Source organism: Notothenia rossii (assembly GCF_949606895.1).
Source record: "Notothenia rossii genome assembly, chromosome: 4".
Lineage (NCBI taxonomy): Eukaryota > Metazoa > Chordata > Actinopteri > Perciformes > Nototheniidae > Notothenia > Notothenia rossii.
The window spans coordinates 92367457-92394126 of record NC_136902.1 but is presented as its reverse complement, the minus strand read 5'-3'; the positions used below and the strand labels follow the sequence as shown (position 1 = coordinate 92394126).

General features: G+C 40.4%; 2 protein-coding genes across 2 annotated transcripts in view; both read left to right on the top strand.

Annotated features, from left to right (window-relative positions):
• LOC307034976 (NACHT, LRR and PYD domains-containing protein 12-like) overlaps positions 1-26670 on the top strand; it is a gene marked incomplete at its 5' end in the record, with an annotated part of 103001 nt that overhangs the window by 37450 nt on the left and 38881 nt on the right. The gene's annotated exons all lie outside the window — the stretch shown is intronic.
• LOC307037599 (NACHT, LRR and PYD domains-containing protein 12-like) lies at positions 703-26648 on the top strand (the record flags this gene model as incomplete). The annotated part of the gene is made up of 9 exons (XM_079678654.1): positions 703-827; positions 2284-2564; positions 2970-4803; positions 5316-5489; positions 6524-6694; positions 7519-7689; positions 23118-23288; positions 24058-24228; positions 26594-26648. 9 exons carry the CDS (start codon positions 703-705, stop codon positions 26646-26648), a joined length of 3153 nt encoding a protein of 1050 aa, XP_079534780.1.

The window sequence follows — 26670 nt, the reverse complement described above, 5'->3', positions numbered from 1 at the left end:
GAGAGCAATTGAAAAGAATCCCTGTTTGTACCTGTCCACTTGATGAGGCTGGTTTTGAAACAAAGGGAGGAGCTACAGACAGGGAAGGATGTTGAAGAGAAAATAGGAAGTCCGACTGCCAGACTCCATTTTACACTTCGACAGAGCAGGAGGAGAAAAACAGGGTGAGTGTTAACACCAGGATCTGCTTTTCAACACATTAATCATTTACTCTGTTATACTGTATGTCAGAAAATAATCTGTAAATTAAAATATATTTATTTCCTGCAGTCGAAAGTGACATCTTCAAATGTTGTGAACTTTTGTATCCATTTCCTGGTTTCTGATTCATCAGAGTTACATAACATGTAACAGCCCAGCGCAGTCAACATGGAGAGCAGCCTGCCTGAAGTCTGACTGAGTTGTTGCATTGAAACCCAAGTTTGTCATTATGATGGTTGTGTGTGTGTGTGTGTGTGTGTGTGTGTGTGTGTGTGTGTGTGTGTGTATGTGTGTGTGTGTGTGTGTGTGTGTGTGTGTGTGTGTGTGTGTGTGTGTGTGTGTGTGTGTGTGTGTGTGTGTGTGTGTGTGTGTGTGTGTGTGTGTGTGTGTGTGTGTGCGTGTGTGTGTGTGTGTGTGTGTGTGTGTGTGTGTGTGTGTGTGTGTGTGTGTGTGTGTGTGTGTGTGTGCAGTGTTACTGGTTTGTCTCTCAGACTGGAGAAGATGAGTGATTTTAAAGAAGACGAAGAGGACACATCTCCAGTCCCCAGCTGTCTGTCTCTGAAGAGTGACCGGTCTAAAGATGAACCTCCAGACTTCAGAGATGAACCCGGACCCTCAGACAGGAAGTAAGAGTCTGTTTCTACTGTAACCTGTGAAATTCATATCCCCGTGTATTCACACAACTTGAAAAGTTAAAACTTGAGTGTGAAGTTTGTGACGCTCTGTTACAAAAACAGTGTTGAGATTCTGCTCCTGTCGTCACTGACATGCTGAGATAAATCAGAAGAGGGAACATCAGCAGCCAGAGCTCTACAGCACCTCATATTAAATCAGGGTTATTCATGTACCTGTATAAACCAGAGACTGTCTGTGGTGCTAACAATATAATAGCTGCTGTTCTAATGACTGGATGGAGTTATTTTGAGTGTTGATGGAGCAGCTACAATGTTAACCTAGTTTCTCAGGGGGGGGGGCGCGAGAGACCAGGAGGAAAAATGGTTTTGAAAAAAAAGAAGTATTGATTCGAAAATAATATGATACAGTACAGTACAAGTACGTCTGGGTCTCTGTGTTTCATTCAAGCTCTGCTCTGTGTGTGTGTGGAACGAGCCATGTTGTGTGTGTGTGTGTGTGTGTGTGTGTGTGTGTGTGTGTGTGTGTGTGTGTGTGTGTGTGTGTGTGTGTGTGTGTGTGTGTGTGTGTGTGTATGTGTGTGTGTGTATGTGTGTGTGTGTGTGTGTGTGTGTGTGTGTGTGTGTGTGTGTGTGTGTGTGGTGTGTGTGTGTGTGTGTGTGTGTGTGTGTGTGTGTGTGTGTGTGTGTGTGTGTGTGTGTGTGTGTGTGTGTGTGTGTGTGTGTGTGTGTGTGTGTGTGTGCGTGCGAGAGAGAGAGCGCACCGGTACCGGAGATCGTTGTTGTTAGCTTCTGGTGCTAGCGAGCTAGTGGCCGGGTCTCAAACATTTTGGCCACAATTAATGTGAACAATTATTTTTGAGGCACACGTTTATAGGATCATTATAGTTATAAAAAAATAAGAGAATACATGAAAAACAGGTATGAAATACTATATGACAGTAAAAAAAGAATAAAGTTTAAAAGGGTGATTTGTAAAATATCCATAAAGAAATAGAAAATCTGTTAACAGTTCTGTTTCATATGGGTGTTGAGAGATGTATCCTTAGATCTCTTCCTTTTCTCCAAAAGGGGGCGCCTGACAGAAAAAGTTTGAGAACCACTTAGCCTAGCCTAGCTTCAATGAAACCAATCGCATTCAGAAAACAAACATTTTAAATTGTTTTGCTCGTTGTGTTGCAGACAAACCTGACGAAGCATTAACTCAAATCAATATCATTACGTTGTTATCTTGGTATCCTTTCCATTTGTTTATTGAAATGTATTCACAGCAAATTCGATGTAAATTGGGTTCAAAGTGCTAAAGTGTTCCAGATGAATTCAGCTGATGTTATGAATCCAGACACAAAGCTGTGTGGTTTCCTAATGATATGAAGAACTAACCTCTATCTCCCTTACCAGGATGAACAATCATCTAGAGATACAGACTTTATTTTAAATATGAAAGTAGAATTTGCCACCTTGTTGTACCTTTGGTGAGAATCAGCTCCTCTAATGTAAAGTGCTGTAAAGGATGTGTTCATCTCCACAGAGGGAAGAGGAAGAGTCCTGTTCCTGTGGAGCAGCAGCTGTCCAGCTGTGCTCTGTGTCAGGACGTCCTGAAGGATCCAGTCTCTACCAGCTGTGGACACTGGTTCTGCAGACAGTGCATCGCCTCATACTGGGAGCAGCTTCCTCCATCAGGAGACTCCTGCTGTCCTCAGTGTGGAGAAAGATGGAGCATTTTACAAAGTAAGAGGCCGAACACGTGCAGCCTCTTTACCGCTGTGTGGGTGCTGGGTGTCTGCTCTTCTATAGAAACACTGTATCATCTGATCCCTTCTTCAAGGCTTTGCTTTTAAAGTGTGTACACAAATATTTCACGTGGGACAGCAGTGTTTCCCTAAAAAACGCTTTCTGTCTTACTCAGACATTACTACATTAGCCCAGCACTTATATAACATTTACGTATGAGAGTATAAATATCTGGCAGCTAGTATTTGTGGTTCCTTCTGGAGTCTCCATGTCCAGGATGTTTTGTGTTGTAAAGTATAGACATTAAAATGTTTTATAAAAATCATGTCATTTAAAACCCTGACTGTTCAGATTCTCAAAAGCATTTTCCTGATTCTCTCCTGTTTCCTTCTCTTCCAGCAGATAGTGGTCTGCAGGAGGTTTTAGATGAACATAGGCTCAGTCTGAGGAAGAGATGTGATCGTGTGACTGAAGGAACTGATCAAAGTGAAACCCTCCTCAACAGCATCTTCACTGAGCTCTACATCACACAAGGCCAGAGTGAAGAGGTTAATACCCAACATGAGGTGAGGCAGCTGGAGACAGCCTCCAAGAAGAAGCTCCTCCATGACACTCCAATCAAGTGCCAGGACATCTTTAAAGCCTCACCTGACCAACAGACTCTCATCAGAGCGGTCCTGACCAACGGAGTCGCTGGAGTTGGAAAAACCTTCTCAGTGCAGAAGTTCACTCTGGACTGGGCCGAGGGTTTGGGAAACCAAGATGTCAGTCTGGTGATCCCGCTCTCCTTCAGGGAGCTGAACCTGATCAAAGGTGAGCAGTACAGTCTTCTCAGGCTGCTCCATGTTTTCCATCCAACCTTACAGAAGCTCACAGCAGAGCAGCTGGCTGTCTGTAAAGTGCTGCTCATCTTTGACGGCCTGGATGAAAGCAGACTTTCTCTGGACTTCAGAAACAATGAGGTTGTGTCTGATGTCTCTCAGCAGTCCTCAGTCAACGTGCTGCTGACAAACCTCATCAGGGGGAAGCTGCTTCCCTCGGCTCTCGTCTGGATAACTTCCAGACCTGCAGCGGCCAATCAGATCCCTCCTGAGTGTGTGGACAGGGTGACAGAAGTACGAGGCTTCACTGACGCCCAGAAGGAGGAGTACTTCAGGAGGAGATGGAGTGATGAAGACCTGTCCAGCAGAATCATCTCTCACATCAAGAGCTCCAGGAGCCTCCACATCATGTGTCTGATCCCAGTCTTCTGCTGGATCACTGCTGCAGTTCTGGACCACATGTTGACTACAGACCAGAGAGGAGAGCTGCCCCAGACCCTCACTGACATGTACTCACACTTCCTGCTGGTCCAGACCAAGAGGAAGAAGCAGAAGTATGAAGAGGGACATGGGACGAGTCCACAGCAGCTGACGGAGGCTGACAGGGAGCTTCTTCTGAAGCTGGGGAGGCTGGCGTTTGAACATCTGGAGAAAGGAGACATCATGTTCTACCAAGAAGACCTGCAGCGCTGTGGTCTGGATGTCACCGAGGCCTTGGTGCACTCAGGAGTTTGTACAGAGATCTTCAAAAGAGAGAGTGTGATCTTCCAGAAAACAGTCTACTGCTTTGTTCATCTGAGCGTTCAGGAGTTTCTGGCTGCAGTCTACATGTTCCACTGTTACACCAACAGAGACACAGAGGTACTGAAGGACTTCCTGCAGATAGGCTGGATTTACCCATCCCTGGATGTCTTCCTGAAGGGAGCCATGGAGAAATCCCTCAGAAGTGAAAATGGCCACCAGGACCTGTTTGTCCGCTTTCTCCACGGCCTCTCTCTGGAGTCCAACCAGAGACTCTTAAGAGGCCTGCTGGGTCGCACAGACAACCGTCCAAAGATCATCCAGAGACTGTTAGGAGGTCTGCTGGGTCGCACAGACAACCGTCCAGAAATCATCCAGAGAGCCATCAATAACCTGAAGGAGATGAGAAGTTATAAAATCTCTCCTGACAGGAGCATCAACATCTTCCACTGTCTGACAGAGATGAAGGACCTCTCAGTAAATCAGGAGATCACAGAGTTCTTGAAGTCAGGGAACAGATCAGAGAAACTCTCTGTGATCCACTGCTCTGCTCTGGCCTACATGCTGCAGATGTCAGAGGAGGTTCTGGATGAGTTGGACCTGAAGAAGTACCACACATCAGAGGAGGGACGACGGAGACTGCTTCCAGCTGTGAGGAACTGCAGGAAGGCTGAGTAAGTCCAGATGTGATTAACTTTATAAATTGATGTGGATCAGAAGTTTATTTCTTCAAATAAACATTATAAAATGTTTGATCTTAAATACTTTGAGAGCAAAATGAAATGATCCAGTTATTCTATTTATATATTGTGACATTTTAACATTTTTTTCTTTTCTTCACATTATTTTGAGTGATGGAGGCGACATGTCAAACACATGAAGGACTTTAGAGGTTTTCTCAGAGCAGCATGTGATCACAACATACAGCAGTATTTACAGTTATCGGTGAAAGCAGTTATTAATATATCATTGCAGTTTCTTAAACATGAAATCAGATCTGTGTTTACCACAATGCTTAAGAGTTTAAAATAATGTCTGACAGGCTGACAATGAATAAAGAAAACTCTATTATTAAATTAAATCGACATAATATGTTAAAACTTGTTCCATTTCAAATTCAGTAAGTTAAATAAATGTTTCCTCTGTTTTTATACGAACACAAGTTGTGATATATGTGTCATTATAGACTTACTGGCTGTGGACTCTCAGAGACTGAATGTGTAGTCGTTGCCTCAGCTCTGAAGTCTGACCCCTCCCATCTGAGAGATCTGGACCTGAGTCACAACGATCTGCAGGACTCAGGAGTGGAGCTGCTGAGTTCTGGACTAAAGAGTCCAAACTGCAGACTGGAGGGTCTCAGGTAAGTTCACTGACTGCAGTTCATACAGATCTGTTTGTGTTTATGATTTTCAGAATTTGCCTGAAGACATTTTAATGCTTTTATTTGTTTCTGTATTTCCAAATGGAAATGGAATCCAAACTTTAAGAATAACAAAGATCAGAGAAGGTGAATGTGTGAGGGAGAGTGTTTGAGCTTCCACAGACTCACTCTGTGCTCCATGAGTCAGTGGAGATGCTGTCAGTACTGATGAGCTGTGAGGGAGATGAAAGAGTTGTTAAACATCTGATGAGAGAAACTGCTGCAGAGAGTTCCAGATGATCAGGGATTTGTTTCTACATCATTGCTGACGTTAAAACATTGTTCAGCTCTGATCAGATTATTAAACATTGAGTTATTTCAAACAGGAACATTGTTTTCTAAAGTTACATCATGTTTTCTTTATTCAGACTGAGGAGCTGCAGTTTGTCAGAGATCAGCTTTTAAACAGCTGAAATTAATCTTGTATTCTCCATCATGATTTTAACAAATGATATAAAATACAATAATGAAATAGTTATATTAAAACGATCCAACACTAACAAGTATGTTCAGTTGTTGCTGTTTTCAACATGTTCCTGAAGCTACATGATGCTGATACTGACTGAATAGTTCACTCTGAAGATGCTGTGATTTGATGACTCCACTGTTCCTAAAATACATATTCTGGAGGTTTTTCTTCACATTTAAAATTCATCCTGAATTGTGATCTTTGTAAACGTTGTGATCTTGAGTTGAATCAGTTTCTGTGGTTTGTATTTGTCTGGCTGCACATCATGAGTTAGTGTAGATGGAGCAGAGTTTCAGATGTGAAGTCTCCTCGTTTTATTGAAGTAGAAGCACGTTGTCTTTAATATGAATGAGAGCTCTTTCCCTCTTTCTGTATCTTACAGTTTTTAACCTGTTTGGAGTTTCCACTTTCTGACCTTCTTCAGCTCTGAGCAGATTATTAAACCTGGAGTTATTTCAAACAGGAACATTGTTTTCTAAAGTTACATCATGTGTTCTTTATTCAGACTGAGGAGCTGCAGTTTGTCAGAGATCAGCTGTGCTGCTCTGGCCTCAGCTCTGAAGTCCAACATCCATCTGAGAGATCTGGACCTGAGTCTCAACGTTCTGCAGGATTCAGGAGTGGAGCTGCTGAGAGATCTTCTGGAGAGTCCAGACTGCAGACTGGAGACTCTCAGGTCAGTTCACTGACTCTCTGTTACTGCTGGAGATCTCATGTGTTTCATTAACAGTTGAACCTAATGCTTGAACAACCATACATGTGTGTATGTCGTTGTGAGGGTTTTCCTGCTCACCCAGTTAAAAAGGACAGAAGGAGAGGAAGGCTTGCCTAAAAGAAAGCTTTACTGACTGGCCACAGCTTGGAAACAATACATCCATACTTTAGCAAACAGACAGAACACTGCTGCCAGTGACAGGCTTTCTTGGGGCAAGTCCTTCTGCCCCCAGGACCCAGACCAAGAGACAAGAACCAGGTTACTGACATGCTTTACTGTTCACCTGGTTACCTGATCCTTGTCCAGCTGTCTGGAGCCAGCCCCATCCCTCCAGCAGCCGGCGCTCTAACCACACCCCACTGCCACAGTCGCTTTGTTCATATTCTTATTTTTCTTGTACTACATTTAGTCTGCAGTCATAAAAGTTGACTGTTTCTTCAATTGTATATGTTAGATATCCACTGCTAGTTGTTCAAGTAAATGTATGTTGTCTTTAGTAAATGGTCACATCTGAATAAAGAAGTTCATCTGAACTAATATTAGTTTTACATTGATCTCTGAAGCATACATGTTTTTCTTGCTTCCCATTGATTTCAATGTTTTCACAGATAATGAACAGAAGGCTGATATTATGATGATCCACAATAACAGAAAGACAGTCACTGTAATTCAGGGAAAAGCTCATTGGTTAGGAAACAGGAATGTTGAGCTACACTTAATATACCTGAACATCTGATTGGATTATAAACTGATTTCTATCCTCATCATGTGTTCTCTTTATTCAGACTGAGGAGCTGCAGTTTGTCAGAGATCAGCTGTTCTGCTCTGGCCTCAGCTCTGAAGTCCAACATCCATCTGAGAGATCTGGACCTGAGTGAGAACGCTCTGAAGGATTCAGGAGTGGAGCTGCTGAGAGATCTTCTGGAGAGTCCAGACTGCAGACTGGAGACTCTCAGGTCAGTTCTCCATCTTGAACTTGTGTGCTGAGATGAATATGTGAGAGTTGTGTTGACTCTGAGCTGCAGACATCAGGCTGATATCACTCTGATCCTCACTGAGCCTCTTAATGCTAGAGTTGCATAATGCAATGTTCATCTTTACATTTAAATATAACAACAAAAAACCTTCACTGCAGAATTCACTCTGAACCTTTTAAACAGCTGAAATTCATCTTGTATTCTCCATCATGATTTTAACAAATGATATCAAATACAATAATGAAATAGTTATATTAAAACGATCCAACACTAACAAGTATGTTCAGTTGTTGCTGTTTCCAACATGCCCCTGAAGCTACATGATGCTGATACTGACTGAATAGTTCACTCTGAAGATGCTGTGATTTGATGACTCCACTGTTCCTAAAATACATATTCTGGATGTTTTTCTTCACATTTAAAATTCATCCTGAATTGTGATCTTTGTAAACGTTGGGATCTTGAGTTGAATGTATTATCTCTTCGATTTACACACGGCATCTATTGCACGTCTGTCCGTCCTGGGAGAGGGATCCCTCCTCTGTTGCTCTCCCTGAGGTTTGTCCCATTTTTTTCCCCTTTAAACTGTGGGTTTCTCTGGAAGTGTTTCCTTGTACGATGAGAGGGTCTAAGGACAGAGGATGTCGTTTTTCTCATCCTGATATTCTGAACAATCTGTGCTGTTGTATTAGCTGTAAAGTGTCTCTACTGTAGGCTATTTTTATTATATGTACAGCACTTTGGCTCGACCAAAAATCGTTTATAAATGTGCTATATTGGGCCGTTGGGCCGAGAGGAACAGTTGGGCCGAGAGGAACAAGATGGCAGCCTGAGCTGAGAGCTCCGCACAACCTCAGTGATTCATTTGAGTTTTTCACCTCCACTCAGAGAAAAAGCTTAACATCTTTATTGACTATAGTTAAGAGTTGACATCTAAGGGAAGACTCTTGCTACAAAAAGAAAGAAAAAGAAGGAAGGATGCCAAGAAGAAGCCCATGAGGCAACCAAGACCTACCAGAACCAGAGGATGAGTCTCAAGAGGATGATAGAAATCCTTCGTTTGCTGAGATAATGTCCGAGTTAAAATCTCAACATTCTGAAATAATTAATCGTCTCAATGGAATTGATAATCGTTTGGAGATTGTGACTAGTCAAGTCTCAACAATGAAAGAAGCTACTAAACTAGCTACAACAAACCAGGCCCTTGAGAATCAACTTCAGCGTATGGATGAAGCTGAACAAAGAATTTCGACATTAGAAGACACCTTACAAACTACAGCACGGGACCTTCACAGAGCCGAAAAGTTGATAAAGACGCTGGAATCTAAGACGGATGATCTCGAAAATAGAGGGAGACGTAAAAACCTTGTTTTACTAGGGCTCCCAGAGAAGTCAGAAGGCAGCCAATTACTACTTCAATATATTCAACAGAAACTATCTTCCTGGCTCAAACTCTCCCTCGATCAGAATCTAGAGTTGGAGCGGGTTCACCGCTCTCTACGACCATATCCCGAACCAGGGAAGTCTCCAAGACCAATTATGATCCGCTTTCTACGAGTCAGAGATAAAGAAGTGATACTGCAGTCTGCGAAGAAAATGTCAATCTACGAGGGTAATACTAAACTCACCATTCGCCAGGATCTGTCTGCAGGTGGCTCCAGTCCTACCTCTCCGACAGATCCCACTTCATCTCCCTCAACAATCACTCCTCTACCACAGCTTCAGTCACCCAAGGTGTTCCCCAAGGTTCAGTACTCGGCCCCCTCCTCTTCATCATCTACATCCTCCCCCTTGGTCAGATTCTCCGCCATCACAACCTGGACTTTCACTGCTATGCTGACGACATACAGATCTACCTCAGCACCAAATCCCCCCACAACCTCTCACACACATCGAATCCTGTCTGACTGCAATAAAATCCTGGATGCAACACAACTTCCTCAAACTCAACAGCAATAAAACTGAACTCCTCCTCATCGGCTCCAAATCCACCCTCAGCAAAACCCCCAACCTGACACTCACCATCGATGGCACCCCTGTTTCCCCCTCCACCCAGGCACGCAACCTTGGCGTGATATTCGACCCCACCCTCTCCCTCGACCCCCACATCCGCCAAGTTGTAAAAACCTCATTTTTCCACCTCCGCAATATCGCCAAACTCCGTCCCTCTCTCACCCGCCCCGCAGCTGAGCGACTCATTCACGCCTTCATCTCCTCCCGCCTAAACTATTGCAACTCACTCCTCTTCGGCATCAGCACAACATCCCTCAACAGACTCCAGCGTGTCCAGAACGCAGCCGCCAGACTCCTCACCCACACCAAATCATGGCATCACATCACCCCGGTCCTCAAAGAACTCCACTGGCTTCCCGTCTCACACCGCATTCACTACAAACTCCTGGTCCTCACCTATAAAGCCCTCCACCATCTGCCCCCCCCCCCCCCCTACCTCACTGACCTCCTCATCCTCTACCAACCACCCCAGTCCCTCAGATCCACCTCAGCCGGTTTGCTCTCAATCCCCAAGGCCAAACTCCGGAGCTTCGGGGACAGAGCCTTCTCTGTGGCAGCCTGAAGCTCTGGAACTCCCTCCCCCAAGACCTCCGTGAGTCTGATTCCCTCACCCTGTTCCAGTCCCGTCTCAAAACCCACCTCTTCAACTCTGCTTATCCTTAAACCCGCCCCTCCCCCCTCTGAACCAACATCCTCCTGACTGCTTTTCTGTTTTTGTTTTGTTTTTCTTTTTCTTTTTGTTCTTGTTTTGTTTGTCGACCTGACTCATAATGTAAAGCGTATTTGGGTCTAGAAAAGCGCTATATAAATCCCATTTATTATTATTATTATTAGAGGTACCCCGAAAGTGCAAGGAGTTCGATCTGGTGATCAAAGTATTCCTCGAAAAAGGCATGTTCAGAGGGTTTGCTTATCCTCAATATATTGTTTGACATGTAAATGATCGAATGGAACATACCATGATGACATTTGGGATGCGGATTTCTATATACCCGTCCCCCGTTAAGGAGGAGAATTAGGAAGACATTTATTTATTTTCAATGGGAACTGAGGATGGGAGCTCCAAGTTGCCAACACAAAGAGGACATTTCGTTAGATCTGAGATGCACATTTCTCTGACGCTTGTTTCTCTCTGGGCTACAATCAATTGGGTAGATGAATTGCCAGGGTTAGAAGACCCTGGTTTGGGTGGGATGTTATATTGTTTTATTTTTGTGTTTTGCGTTTGTGTTACATTAGTTTTAATGGTAAATAATAAAAGCAGTGACAATCCCTTTTGTGTATGGGGCCAAAATATACAACGTATTAAATATAATCCCACAGACATGCAGCAGTCAGCATGCAAAACATGAATTATATTATTGGAAAATTAAAGGCTTGGGAAATCCCATAAAACGGAATAAAGTACTAACTATTCTTAAAAAAGACAAAGCTGATGTGGTGTTCTTACAAGAAACCTTTCTCTCAGATACTGAACATCTTAAATTGAAAAGAGATTGGATAGGTCAGGTGTATTTCTCATCATATAAAACCCATAGTAGAGGGACAGCTATTGTGATAAACAAAACTTGCCCATTTGAATTAGAAAAATGTGTTACGGACCCAAATGGTCGGTTTGTTTTGGTTGTTGGTACTATTTTTGGAACCCCAATCAACTTTTTAAATATCTATGCTCCCAATATAGATGAACCAATGTTCATGTCTGACATGGTGCTGCTCTTCAATGAAAATAGTAAAGGATTAGGACTGATGGGCGGCGACTTTAACTGCACTCTTAACCCTACATTAGATCAATCTAACCAGTCCAAGAGCCACCATCTTAAATCCTCAAAGGTCCTTCAGGGGCTTTTTGCAGAATGTGGCCTTATTGACGTATGGCGTCAATTAAATCAAGATGTCAAAGATTACACTTTCTTTTCAAATGTCCACAACTCTTATTCTAGAATAGATTATTTTTGTATTCCCTCAAAATACATGCATAGGGTAAAAGAATGTAAAATTGATTCCATTAATATTTCAGATCATGTAGGAGTTCATTTAACTATTCACTTGGAGAGTGGAGAATTTGTATCCAGGCGCTGGAAATTTGATAACTCCTTACTTAGAGACGAAAAATTAAAATAAAAAATGCGAATGTGGATAAGGTACTATATAAAAGAAAACAATAACCCCTCTATAGATCCGAATATTATTTTGGAAGCTGCGAAAGCTACTTTAAGAGGACTTATTATCTCATACACATCTTTTAAAAAAACGTGAAAAAATTAGGCTCAGACAAGAACTTGAAAGAGAAGTAAACAGATGTGAAGTACTTCATAAATCTCCATCAACAGATGAAAACTGGAAACAATTAAACAAAGCCAGAGCTAAATTAAATATTGACTTAACAAATGAAATCATAACACAAATGAATCTTATCAGACAAAATAATTATGAATTCGGCAATAAACCAAGTAAACTACTTGCCTATCAATTAAAGAAGGAGCAAGCAGAAAGGGCTTTAAAGGCAATTCGTCTGAAAGACAACAAGATAACCTTCCACCCAAAACAGATTAACCAGACTTTTTATGAATTTTATAACAAATTATACAAATCTCAATCTGATTACTCACAAGATGAACTGGACAATTAGCTCCATAACATTAATTTACATACATTATCTGATTTAGTCCAAGAGTCTCTAAACTCATCAATTACAGAAGTAGAAGTTTTGGCTGCAATTAAATCTATGCCTATAAATAAAAGCCCAGGGCCAGATGGCTTCTGACTGAACTTCAACCTATACTTATGTCAATGCTTAACAACTTCTCTCACAAAAGAACACTTCCTCAATCAATGAATCTTGCATATATTACTGTACTACATAAAGAAGGGAAAGACCCCTTGAATTGTTCTTCATTTAGGCCTACAGATGTAGCACTTCATTTCAGACTCCAGCTTACAGCTTCCTGCCTACGACCTGCCAAAGACCAGTATAGAGGAATTTTAAGCCCTCGCACTATTTTCCAAGAGGGCGTTGCCAGATTTTCAATTTCAGGTTTTAACCAGGAGATGGCGCTTCATTCACAAATACAGAAAGACAAGTTTCATGGACTTTCAGTTGAGTGTTGAAGAGCATTTGAACACATCAATATTTTAGATCAACTAAAGTATATCTAATCTTGTAATTCAATAATATATAGTCTTTATATATTAAATAATCATAATTATTATGTAAATGTTTACATTACACTTCTTTATTTGTTATGCTCATACTTTAACCTTTACAATCGTTTGCTTTAATATGCAGTATATTTTTTGTATATTTTTGTGTTTGCTTCCTCCTGCTCCCTTTCGGACACATACTGTATGATTTATTATTATTATTATTATTTATCTCAAAGTCAGCCTTCAGGGGATCTCCCGCTCCCCTCCATTTCGAAAAGTGTCTGTGGCTGAATGGCCAGCGATTAGGTGTGGCGCATTTGTCATAGGTGATCAGAGCTAACTGCCTGCCGTCAGATTTAATTTAAAAAACAGATCTGATTTTAAGACTATTTCTGCGCTCATAAAGAATGATAAGAATAAGAATAATGCGTATTGAACTGGTTTCATTAATTAGCAAGTTTATTTCACTAGAACCGCCAATCGGGTCAATTTGTGTGATGTGTGTTGTGTGTGTGCAATGTAACTCTTTTTCAATAAAATATTAAAGTCTCCCAGTCCGTGACTTTTCCTGAAAGTGTGTTATGTAGCACCCTATGTTGTTAAAAACTGCATTCTAATAGCGGGATTTGACGGGTTTAGGTAGGCCTATACAAAAACCTCTGGCGGTTTTAGTGTTAAGGTAATTAGGTACAGTAGAAGCCTTTTTTTATCAGTAACAAATTTAGCAGTTGAACATAAAAGTCAACTAACTGAGGGTCACTTGCAATGACAATGTTGTGTCTAACTGTAAGCTTGTCACTCAGAGTAACCTACCGTTAATTTAGCTGCTGGAGAAGAAAGATCAGGGGGGGAGGGGGGGAGAGAGCTGTGGTTGATGGGCCATTAGTTGTGTAAATACACAGCTGAGAGCTGCCGTTTCATTCAGACTGTTTAAAAAACTGTAACAACGGACTATTTTTCTTAGCGGATGCATGTCAATTTAAATCAATACATACAACTATTTTTTAAATCAATACATACAACTATTCAATAAAATACATTTTCTAAATCCATAAAAGCATTTCAATTAATATTGGGAGTCATGTCGTTACTTTGTTGAGAATTTGGCCGTGTAATAAGCAGGATAATTTGCAGCGACTTGTTCCTTATGGGGAAAATAACACCCGTCATGTGTGTGTAGAGGTGTGTGTGGTTAAAACACTTTCATGAAGTGAAGGAATGTCCTTCTATAAAACAGCTGTGGGCAGCAGTGAGTGACACGGACATGAATTCATAGATCAAGGCGGACTGGTGCACACACTCTCCTGTCCTGCCAGGCGACACGCCCGTTCTAAGCCGTGTCCCTCACTCCTCACATCCCAAGCATCCCCAAAAAGTGTATTATGTTGTTACATCGTTTCAGATGTTATGTTTCAGTTGTGCTCTGTCTATGTTCAGTGATGCAAACTTGTCACCTTTCGGCGAAATTCGCCGTTTTGAATCCAAAATAAGTCGTTTGTGTGATTCATGTAGATCTGCAATACAAATATTTTTGGGGTATGGGGGGGGCTGGGACCCGGAGTAATCTGCGGCCGTGAGCTGTTATGTGCCATCATGACATGCATGGTGTTCTTTTTTATATATTATAATGAAGTACGAGTTGTGTGCTCGAGTCTTCCTGCCTGTCGGCTCTGCTCATGGATGTATAATAAGGCTCTGCTGCTCCGAGATGATGGTCTAGCTTCAGCAGCTACATTACCTACGGGTGCGTTTGTTAATATTAACTGTGCGTCCGGAGTCACTGTGGCACAGACTGGACCGCTGGTGAACAGCTGTTAGAACGGGCTGTTCAGGTGTTCAGAGCAGAGCTCCCTGTCGGAGCGGCAGAGCGTGATGTGAACTGAAAAGTTTTTCTGTGGCAATATTATTTAAGGAATTGTTGAGCTAGCTAGCTAGCATACATTGTCACTATCTGCTAACGTTAGCTTTAGCCTTCTATTTCTAATAGTTTTTTTCATAGGCTATAAACAGAGGTGGTATAAGTATATATATTGTACTTGAGTAAAAGTAGAAGTACTCAGATCTTGTACTTGAGTAAAAGTAGAAGTACTCAGGTCTTGTACTTGAGTAAAAGTAAAGTACTCAAATCTTGTACTTGAGTAAAAGTAGAAGCACTCAGGTCTTGTACTTGAGTAAAAGTAGAAGTACTCAGATCGTGTACTTGAGTAAAAGTAGAAGTACTCAGATCTTGTTCTTGAGTAAAAGTAGAAGCACACAGATCTTGTACTTGAGTAAAAGTAGAAGTACTCAGATCTTGTACTGGAGTAAAAGTAGAAGTACTCAGATCTTGTACTTGAGTTAAAGTAGAAGTACCAGAGTGTAGGAATACTCTGTTACAGTAAAAGTCCTGTATTCAAAATGTTCCTCAAGTAAAAGTAGAAAAGTATTATCATCAATATATAGTGAAAGTAGCGACAGTAAAAGTAGTCATTGTGCAGATTGGTCCATTTCAGAATAATAGATATGATATGTATTATAATGATTGATCATGAAAGTGTTCTCAAAGCTGGTAAAGGTGCAGCTAGTTTGAATGACTTTGTATACTGCAGGGTAGCTGGTGGATTTACTCCAGGTGGAACTAAAGTCTGATTTAACACTTGATTATATTTCACATCATTCATCCACATCTGTGAAGTAACTAAAGGTATTAAATACATGTAGTGGAGTCAAAGTACACCATGTACCTCTGAACTGTAGTGGAGTAGAAGAACAAAGTAGCAAAACATTGAAATACTTAAATAAAGTACAAGTATCTCAAAATTGTGCCCAAGTATAGTGCTTGTTGAGTTTATGAACTTAGTTACTTTACACCAGTGGCTATAAAGATAAAAAGACTTAAGCCTTGCACAGAGGCCTGAAAATACATTTTCAAAATGCTCAATAGTGCTGCCAAAATTATAAACTGACTGCTCCACAATTTAAAATAAATGCTTTTATATATTTCTATTATGTGACTCTTTGGCGTTTCTGTTATTATTAACACTGCTGCTTTAGTTGTTCTGCTAAAATCCTTTGTCATTCCGTGGGGTGGGGGAGCCGGGGGCTCGGATCCTTGTCACCTTTTTCATACCTGATGAGTTTGCATCCCTGTATGTTAAAAAGCCAGTCACCTTAATTCATGTAATAAAAACATCTCAGGTCAGTAACACTCAAAGCTAAATGTGCAATACCATGTTCAGCTATGTTACTATGTATAATGTTATTGTTGTTACATCAGAAGATGTACATATTGAAATGATTTCTTAACTTACAGTAGGCTATTTTTTACAAAGTGTGTTGGAAGGATTTATTAAATTACAATGAATATTGTCATTGTTGAAGGCTTTTAGAGAAGGGTGAACTATAAGCCTGAATTACATAACATTTTATACCTAAAAACATAAAAGCCACAATAAAATAAATCACAATTATTGTAGTTATTTTTACCTCCCGTATTGCTTTCAACCCACCAGCTTTTATGGTGTTACGTCACTAACTGTAAACTTGTCACATACAGTCTATGGTCACTCAGAGTAACCTACTGTTAATCTAGCTGCTGGAGAAGAAAGATCAGGGAGGGAGGGGGGGAGAGAGCTGTGGTTGATGGGCCATTAGCTGTGTAAATACACAGCTGAGAGCTGCCGTTTCATTCAGACTGTTTAAAAAACTGTAACAACGGACTATTTTTCTTAGCGGATGCATGTCAATTTAAATCAATATATACAACTATTTTTTAAATCAATAAAAACATTTTCTAAATCCATAAAAGCATTTCAATTAATATTGGGAGTCATGTCGTTACTTTGTTGAGAATGTGGCCGTGTAATAAGCGGGATAATTTGCAGCGACTTGTTCTTTTTGGGGAAAATAACACCCTTCATCCAGATGAGGATCCCTCCACTACACTTTGGGATCCTGATCTGCCGACGAAGCTCCATTAAAATATACATATTTTTGGTGAATTACTGAGTTTAGGCACGTTAATAACGTTTTAATGAAGTTGAATACAGTATATTCATATGTGTCAGTGATTTCATGTCAATCCGGCGAACATAAACATAAATGATCGTGGTGAAGATGATGATTAAATTAGGATTAAAAATCGAGAGCCGGGCTGCATTTCCTCCCGTTCGTTTTTTTCGAATAACAAAATTATTTTGTTAAATAACAACGTGGTGATGTTTTGTAAATGATTACATGTCTCTTATTTAGCACAGTAGTATGATATACGTGACATACGGATCTTAACAAAGTTCCGCTGTACATCCAGCATACTGTATCTGACTTTATTTCACATGAGCTCCAGTGTGGAACCCCACTGCACCCCCTGGTGGATCAATGATCCATTGCAGCTGGCTTCATTATAATTACATTTATCTATCACAGGGGCGGTCTCAAGTCAAGCTGGAGGTTTTCCCTTGAGCGAGGGAGTACCAATCACGGCCCTCGCGTTTCAAACTGTCTGAAATGAATCGCTACATCTGTATAAGCCTCTTGGATCATGATTATAAGATTATCACCAAATTATTAGCAAAACGACTGGAAATTATTTTACCTAAACTAATTAGTCCTGATCAAACAGGTTTTGTCAAGGGCAGATATTCTTCTGATAATATAAGGAGACTTTTGAATATTGTAAACCCTTTGGACACCTGTCAGAAGCCATCTCTGCTTCTTTCTTTAGATGCAGAGAAGGCTTTTGACAGGGTTGAGTGGAATTGTCTTTCTTCTATCTTGAACAGATTAAATATGGGCTCTCGGTTCATAGAGTGGGTCAAATCAATTTATAAAAATCCTAAAGCAGCGGTTATCACTAACTGCAGTTCTTCAGATTTGTTTTAACTAACAAGGGGGACAAGACAGGGGTGTCCACTGTCACCTTTGCTTTTTGCAATTGTAATTGAACCACTGGCGTCATGTGTGCGAGACAACATAAGTATTAAAGGAGTGAAGATTAACGATGAACACAACATTTCTCTGTATCCTGACGATATCATTCTTTACTTAAAGGCCATGTAATGCATCTAACACAGGTGTTTTTTAACATGTAGTTTAGATATCACCAGAATAAAAATAAATAAAAATGTTTAAAGTTTGGTCATAATTAAATGACATATACGTTAAAAACCGATGTTGGTTCCGAAGTTTGCCGAGTACGCCCCCGATCACTCCCGAACAAGCGGTGACGTCACACGTGGCAAACATTGCCATCTGATCAAATCAGTCCAAATGGCAAGCAACGCGACAACTTCAGACAGCGACAGCGAGAGCGATCATTCAAGCTCAGATTCGGTGGGTTATCTGGATTCAGTTACAGAAGTAGAGAGTGAACCAGCTAGCCTTTCACTTCAAGGCATCTTGCCTTATCAGTACGAGCCTCCTGCCCGGCAATCGAACAACGAGGCAGAAACTTGTGAAAGAGAAGCGGATTCCGCAGCCGGCGAGACTCGAGTCAGCAATACTGAATGGTAAATTCAGTTTTATTTAATTTGACCTGCACTAAATGTCGATCTTAATTTGTCATCTGTTCCTCACACGTCCGGCAGATATTGTTTTTTTTTTAATGTTATGTACAATATTCAGGTGTAGGCTACATGTCAATGCTGTGAAAGCATGCCCACTGCAGATGAATGTGTATGCTGCAGAGAGATCTGGCAGGTGATGGAACAAATAGACAGTTTGCAACCTACTGACCAGATAGCAGAGTCCTGCATCGGGTCAGGTATCCGTGGGTGGGCCTACCCGACGGGTGACCCGCAAAAAAGGTGATTTGCGGGTGGTATTTTTTCAAACGCTTTTTTCCGGGTTCGCTTCTGGGTAAAACAAAGATGATGCGGGTCCGGTTGCGGGTGTTGCATAATAAATATATTTAAACAATAATAATTTAGTTTAATGTTTAAATCCTCAGACCTCTCCTCCGCGGGACCGAGCATAATCATAACCTCTGCAGCGCATCTATCTGCTGCTGAGCGCGCCACATTCTGATTGGCTGAGGTGAAGCTCTCTAGCGGAGAATACAGCATTTTCAATAACTCTTCCTCAAGAGCGAAATCCAACGTCTGGGAGGCTTTTGGTGTCAACCTAGATGGAGAAAATAAACAACATCCCAGGCTTTTTGAGCCAAATATGCAACTGCGTGTGTTAATAATTGCACGTTGTCACTGCTTATATATGGGTTCGGGTCGGGTTGCGGATCTTGTGCCGGCGGGTCGGGTCGGGTTGCGGAACTAATTGGCAATATGTGCGGGTAGCGGGGCGGGTTCGGTACTGCACGTCACGGGTGCGGGGCGGGAGCGGGTCTTGAAAATCAGACCCGTGCAGGACTCTGCCAGATAGAAGACACCGACGAGAAACCAAGGTGCATTATTAGCCACCCAGGCTTTAGAGAAGGCTGTCTCAGTGTTTGGACACTGAAAATAGCGTATCTTCAATACAAACAACAACACAGAGCAGTTGATGGCCCACTACACCAGTAAGTAAATATTGATTGACTCAACTGCCTATTGCAGCTTTGCTTTCATATAATACTTTTAGTCGCTACAGATATAGTACACTTTTAAAGATACCATTAAACTCTTTCAAGCAGTCAAAAACAGCTTGGCTTTTATTTTTTCTGTGTATGCAAGTTCAATGTATGCTTGGGAAAAGAAACAACTACACATGTGAGGAAATATATAAGAGGTCTATGATTCTGTCAAGCAGTCATGTATAACCTCATATTTATTTTGTACAAGTAAAATACAAATATCATGTTATAAGCCAATTTGTAACCATTGCTACATAATAGTACTACATAACATTTAATTTTTCTCCAAATATATTTATAATCTGTATACTTTTTTTTCATTAGGAAGTATCGATATAGCCTACAGCTTATCGACAGTTTGTACGTTGGTGCTGGGGTGTACTCGGCCCAAAAATCAGAGTCCCGCTGCCTGCATGTGCTGTAACCGAGATACGGAAGACTTACCCTGAGCCGGGAGGCCGCTATCAGGGATTTCAATGGCAAAATCTGTAATTTGACATAAATCATGCAGCTGAACTGGTTAAAATGGTTTCACATGATGTAAATAATTTACAAAGTACATCATTTACAATATTATTTTTCCAAAGAAACATGTAAATATAACAACATTTTCCAAATCACAAGTTTGTAAGATTGTATTAATTTACTGTTTGATAAATAAAAAAGGGTTCTTTTGTTAATTTTTCACTTGTATCATTTGGTCTTTATTGCAGTGTACATTAGTCTATTTTGGTATATGTGCGAGCCCACAAATAATTAAAAGTGGTAAAAATAATAAAGATATTCAGACGTAATTCATTTTTGGCCTTACTTATTTCACTTCAACTTTTATATATTTCAGTCACTAGGCAAGTTCACTGTACTCTGGTGACATTTAGCTCAAGCTGGCATAACACCTGTAGTAACTTAATTCTGACCCGAGTTTTGTGCACAATCTTCCAGCACCCATGATCAATGTTTATAGCAATCAGGAAACATTCACAGCTCACAACTACACATCGCTTCCCCATCATGAATTGTTAGATAAAAAAAGTTTAGCGAGGTCCGGTTACACATATGTTGAGCGAAAATAGCGGAAGGATACAAAACAAACAATCTAGACGAGGCTGGTGTTTGCCACGTGTGACGTCACACAGCTGGGTTAATGGCTGGCAAGCTTTTCGCTACCGGAGCGGAATAACACGGGAAAGTGGCACACATTTCATGTTATTTGGGGGGTATTTATGGAAAGAATCATTGATGTTGATATGTCAAATGAAACAGTGGAAAGTGATGAAGCGATTTATTAACACAGAATAACATTTATTTTGGACATTACATGGACTTTAACAGACCCAGACAATTCAGTGCCACATCTGCACGACATGATAGAGCAATTTGGAAGATACTCAGGATATACAATTAATTTTAAGAAATCAAATGCTTGTTTCTTATATATGACGCCAACAGCAAATTTGGAAAAGTCTTGTTCTTTTAATTTGTCACCAGGTGGCTTTAAATACTTAGGAATAAATATAAATCTGTTTAAAGAGAATTACAATCCGCTCATTGACAAATTCAAACAGGATTTATCCAAATGGTCCACATTACCAATATCACTGCTAGGAAGAATCAATGTCATAAAAATGAATATTCTACCGAGATGTATTTTTCTTTTTCAAATGTTACCACACTATTTATCTGCTGATTATTTTAAATCTCTCAATAGACACATCTCAAAATTGATCTGGTGTAATAAAAAACCAAGAATCAAGTTAATTACTCTTATGAAACCATAAACCATGGGGGGTCTTGGTCTTCCCAACTTTCAACACTACTTCTGGTCAGCTCAATTAAGAAATGTACCATCTTGGTTTCTGGGAAGAAAGGATTCACTATGGGTTCAGATAGAAGCCAATGTATTTCACCCGTTGCCAGTGGAAACTCTTATATTCGTTAAAGACTTCAATAAGGTGAAAAATATGGCCAAATGTTTTACAGTGGTCAATACACTTTTAGCCTGGAGGGACTGTACAAAGAAAGTTCATGTTAACTCAGGTATTTCAATCTTTTCTCCTATTTTGAACAATCCTGATCTTAGTAAATATTTGTTGTGAATCAATATAAAAAAATGGAGGAAATCAGGTCTAAAGCAATTGAAACATTTGTTTCACAAAGATATAACATTGAAATCATTTAATCATTTAAGAGCAGAATATGACATTTCAAATAAGGATTTTTTCAGATACCTGCAAATTAGGAACGCGATCCAATCAATTATTAAAAGCAATAAATTGAGATCGGGATTGTTGGAAGAGGAGGAGATATTGATGTCATCGAGCACGATCAAAGGTAAAATTAGAGAATTTAATGCAGTTTTTTCTAAAAGAGCTCAGTCATCCTTTCCAACCTTAAAAAAGATCTGGGAAAAGGACTTAGGGATACAGATAGATGAAACTACTTGGCTGAATATCTGTGAAAGAACACATTTTCCATTCACAAGCAATAAAATCAAAGAAGCAAACTTTAAATTTCTCAACAAATGTTACCTCACACCCATAAAGATGCATAACATTTCCAAAGAAAACTCTCCAAAATGTCCGAGATGTAAAGTAAAAGAAGGAACATTTATGCATCTGTTTTGGGACTGTGATCTCTTGAAACATTTCTGGGATTCGATTCATGCGCTCACAAAAACCGTTTTAGGCATCGAAATGAGCCAAAATCCATGTTTTTTCCTGTTAAATGATATGACAAACTTTAAACTGAACCCCAAACATTATACAATACTAATCACAATAACAGATTTTGCCAAGAAATGTATACTTTTACTCTGGAAGAATGAACTTCCTCCAACATTTAAACTTTTCATTGATCAGATAACACATTTTTTACCTCTGGAGAAAATGACTTTGGAAAAATGTAATCATGGAAATATCTTTCAAGCTCTGTGGTTGCCATTGTTTTCATATTTTGAAAATATATCTGAGATATGACCAGTGATGGAATGGTGCATTCTGTGGATATTTTTCCTGACGGCCGGAAATACTAGTTGTGTTGTCATTGTCTATATTGTCGCTGTATTGTATAATTAATTGTATAATTATTAGGAAACAAACAGAACACTGCTACCAGTGACAGGCTTTCTTGGGGCAAGTCCTTCTGCCCCCAGGACCCAGACCAAGAGACAAGAACCAGGTTACTGACATGCTTTACTGTTCACCTGGTTACCTGATCCTTGTCCAGCTGTCTGGAGCCAGCCCCATCCCTCCAGCAGCCGGCGCTCTAACCACACCCCACTGCCACAGTCCTTTTGTTCATATTCTTATTTTTCTTGTACTACATTTAGTCTGCAGTCATAAAAGTTGACTGTTTCTTAAAATATATTATGTTAGATATCCACTGCTAGTTGTTCAAGTAAATGTATGTTGTCTTTAGTAAATGGTCACATCTGAATAAAGAAGTTCATCTGAACTAATATTAGTTTTACATTGATCTCTGAAGCATACATGTTTTTCTTGCTTCCCATTGATTTCAAAGTTTTCACAGATAATGAACAGAAGGCTGATATTATGATGATCCACAATAACAGAAAGACAGTCACTTTAATTCAGGGGAAAGCTCATTGATTAGGACACAGGAATGTTGAGCTACACTTAATAAACCTGAACATCTGATTGGATTAGAAACTGATTTTTATCCTCATCTTGTTTTCTTTCTTTAGACTGAGGAACTGCAGTTTGTCAGAGATCAGCTGTTCTGCTCTGATCTCAGCTCTGAAGTCCAACATCCATCTGAGAGATCTGGACCTGAGTGTCAACGATCTGCAGGATTCAGGAGTGGAGCTGCTGAGAGATCTTCTGGAGAGTCCAGACTGCAGACTGGAGACTCTCGGGTCAGTTCTCCATCTTGAACTTGTGTGCTGAGATGAATATGTGAGAGTTGTGTTGACTCTGAGCTGCAGACATCAGGCTGATATCACTCTGATCCTCACTGAGCCTCTTAATGCTAGAGTTGCATAATGCAATGTTGATCTTTACATTTAAATATAACAACAAAAAACCTTCACTGCAGAATTCCCTCTGAACCTTTTAAACAGCTGAAATTCATCTTGTATTCTCCATCATGATTTTAACAAATGATATCAAATACAATAATGAAATAGTTATATTAAAACGATCCAACACTAACAAGTATGTTCAGTTGTTGCTGTTTTCATTATGTTCCTGAAGCTACATGATGCTGATACTGACTGAATAGTTCACTCTGAAGATGCTGTGATTTGATGACTCCACTGTTCCTAAAATACATATTCTGGAGGTTTTTCTTCACATTTAAAATTCATCCTGAATTGTGATCTTTGTAAACGTTGTGATCTTGAGTTGAATCAGTTTCTGTGGTTTGTATTTGTCTGGCTGCACATCATGAGTTAGTGTAGATGGAGCAGAGTTTCAGATGTGAAGTCTCCTCGTTTTATTGAAGTAGAAGCACGTTGTCTTTAATATGAATGAGAGCTCTTTCCCTCTTTCTGTATCTTACAGTTTTTAACCTGTTTGGAGTTTCCACTTTCTGACCTTCTTCAGCTCTGAGCAGATTATTAAACCTGGAGTTATTTCAAACAGGAACATTGTTTTCTAAAGTTACATCATGTTTTCTTTATTCAGACTGAGGAGCTGCAGGTTGTCAGAGATCAGCTGTTCTGCTCTGGCCTCAGCTCTGAAGTCCAACATCCATCTGAGAGTTCTGGACCTGAGTCTCAACGCTCTGCAGGATTCAGGAGTGGAGCTGCTGAGAGATCTTCTGGAGAGTCCAGACTGCAGACTGGAGACTCTCAGGTCAGTACGGGGTCTCTGTTACTGCTGGAGATCTCATGTGTTTCATTAACAGTTGAACCTAATGCTTGAACAACCATACATGTGTGTATGTCGTTGTGAGGGTTTTCCTGCTCACCCAGTTAAAAAGGACAGAAGGAGAGGAAGGCTTGCCTAAAAGAAAGCTTTACTGACTGGCCACAGCTTGGAAACAATACATCAATACTTTAGGAAACAGACAGAACACTGCTGCCAGTGACAGGCTTTCTTGGGGCAAGTCCTTCTGCCCCCAGGACCCAGACCAAGAGACAAGAACCAGGTTACTGACATGCTTTACTGTTCACCTGGTTACCTGATCCTTGTCCAGCTGTCTGGAGCCAGCCCCATCCCTCCACCAGCCGGCGCTCTAACCACACCCCACTGCCACAGTCCTTTTGTTCATATTCTTATTTTTCTTGTACTACATTTAGTCTGGAGTCATAAAAGTTGAATGTTTCTTAAAATATATGTTAGATATCCACTGTTAGTTGTTCAAGTAAATGTATGTTGTCTTTAGTAAATGGTCACATCTGAAAAAAGAAGTTCATCTGAACTCATATTAGTTTCACATTGATCTCTGAAGCACACATGTTTTTCTTGCTTCCCATTGATTTCAATGTTTTCACAGATAATGAACAGAAGGCTGATATTATGATGATCCACAATAACAGAAAGACAGTCACTGTAATTCAGGGAAAAGCTAATTGATTAGGAAACAGGAATGTTGAGCTACACTTAATAAACCTGAACATCTGATTGGATTATAAACTGATTTTTATCCTCATCATGTTCTCTTTATTCAGACTGAGGAGCTGCAGTTTGTCAGAGATCAGCTGTTCTGCTCTGGCCTCAGCTCTGAAGTCCAACATCCATCTGAGAGATCTGGACCTGAGTCAGAACGATCTGCAGGATTCAGGAGTGGAGCTGCTGAGAGATCTTCTGGAGAGTCCAGACTGCAGACTGGAGACTCTCAGGTCAGTTCTCCATCTTGAACTTGTGTGCTGAGATGAATATGTGAGAGTTGTGTTGACTCTGAGCTGCAGACATCAGGCTGATATCACTCTGATCCTCACTGAGCCTCTTAATGCTAGAGTTGCATAATGCAATGTTGATCTTTACATTTAAATATAACAACAAAAAACCTTCACTGCAGAATTCACTCTGAACCTTTTAAACAGCTGAAATTCATCTTGTATTCTCCATCATGATTTTAACTAATGATATCAAATACAATAATGAAATAGTTATATTAAAACGATCCAACACTAACAAGTGTGTTCAGTTGTTGCTGTTTCCAACATGTTCCTGAAGCGACATGATGCTGATACTGACTGAATAGTTCACTCTGAAGATGCTGTGATTTGATGACTCCACTGTTCCTAAAATACATATTCTGGAGGTTTTTCTTCACATTTAAAATTCATCCTGAATTGTGATCTTTGTAAACGTTGTGATCTTGAGTTGAATCAGTTTCTGTGGTTTGTATTTGTCTGGCTGCACATCATGAGTTAGTGTAGATGGAGCAGAGTTTCAGATGTGAAGTCTCCTCGTTTTATTGAAGTAGAAGCACGTTGTCTTTAATATGAATGAGAGCTCTTTCCCTCTTTCTGTATCTTACAGTTTTTAACCTGTTTGGAGTTTCCACTTTCTGACCTTCTTCAGCTCTGAGCAGATTATTAAACCTGGAGTTATTTCAAACAGGAACATTGTTTTCTGAAGTTACATCATGTTCTCTTTATTCAGACTGAGGAGCTGCAGCTTGTCAGAGATCAGCTGTTCTGCTCTGGCCTCAGCTCTGAAGTCCAACATCCATCTGAGAGATCTGGACCTGAGTGTCAACGATCTGCAGGATTCAGAGAAGCTGCTGAGAGATCTTCTGGAGAGTCCATACTGCAGACTGGAGACTCTCAGGTCAGTACGGGGTCTCTGCTGGTTCAGCAGTATTGTATTAAACACAGGGAGGTGTTTCTCTCTCTGGGGAATCTCAACAGATCAGTGATGTTTCCCACTGACTGCAGGTTCTTTCATTCTTCCATCAACTATATATTGTAAGCTGAAAATGCAAATCCACATTTAGTTAGTGAGCAACTTTCTAACAGACATATATGATTTTACGGAAGAGTGGAAAAGGTTTTCTGTTTTGTTTCCTGTCATGTTTTTAGTTTCTAGCCTAATGAGCAGTTACTTCCTGTGATGCAGCTGAGAGCTGTGGCAGTCAGTCGTAGTGTTTGCAGAGAAGATATGATGGGATGTAAAGCATGAGATCAGTCAGGACTCTGAAGCTGACTCAAAGAACAAACACTTATTTTAAACTTTATCCAAAATTGTTGGATTGTGTTCATCCCTGCAGGATCAGAGATGATGAGACGATCAGAGCCAAGATCCAGAAGACCTGTGAGTACTGAAACCATATCCTCCATTCATCAA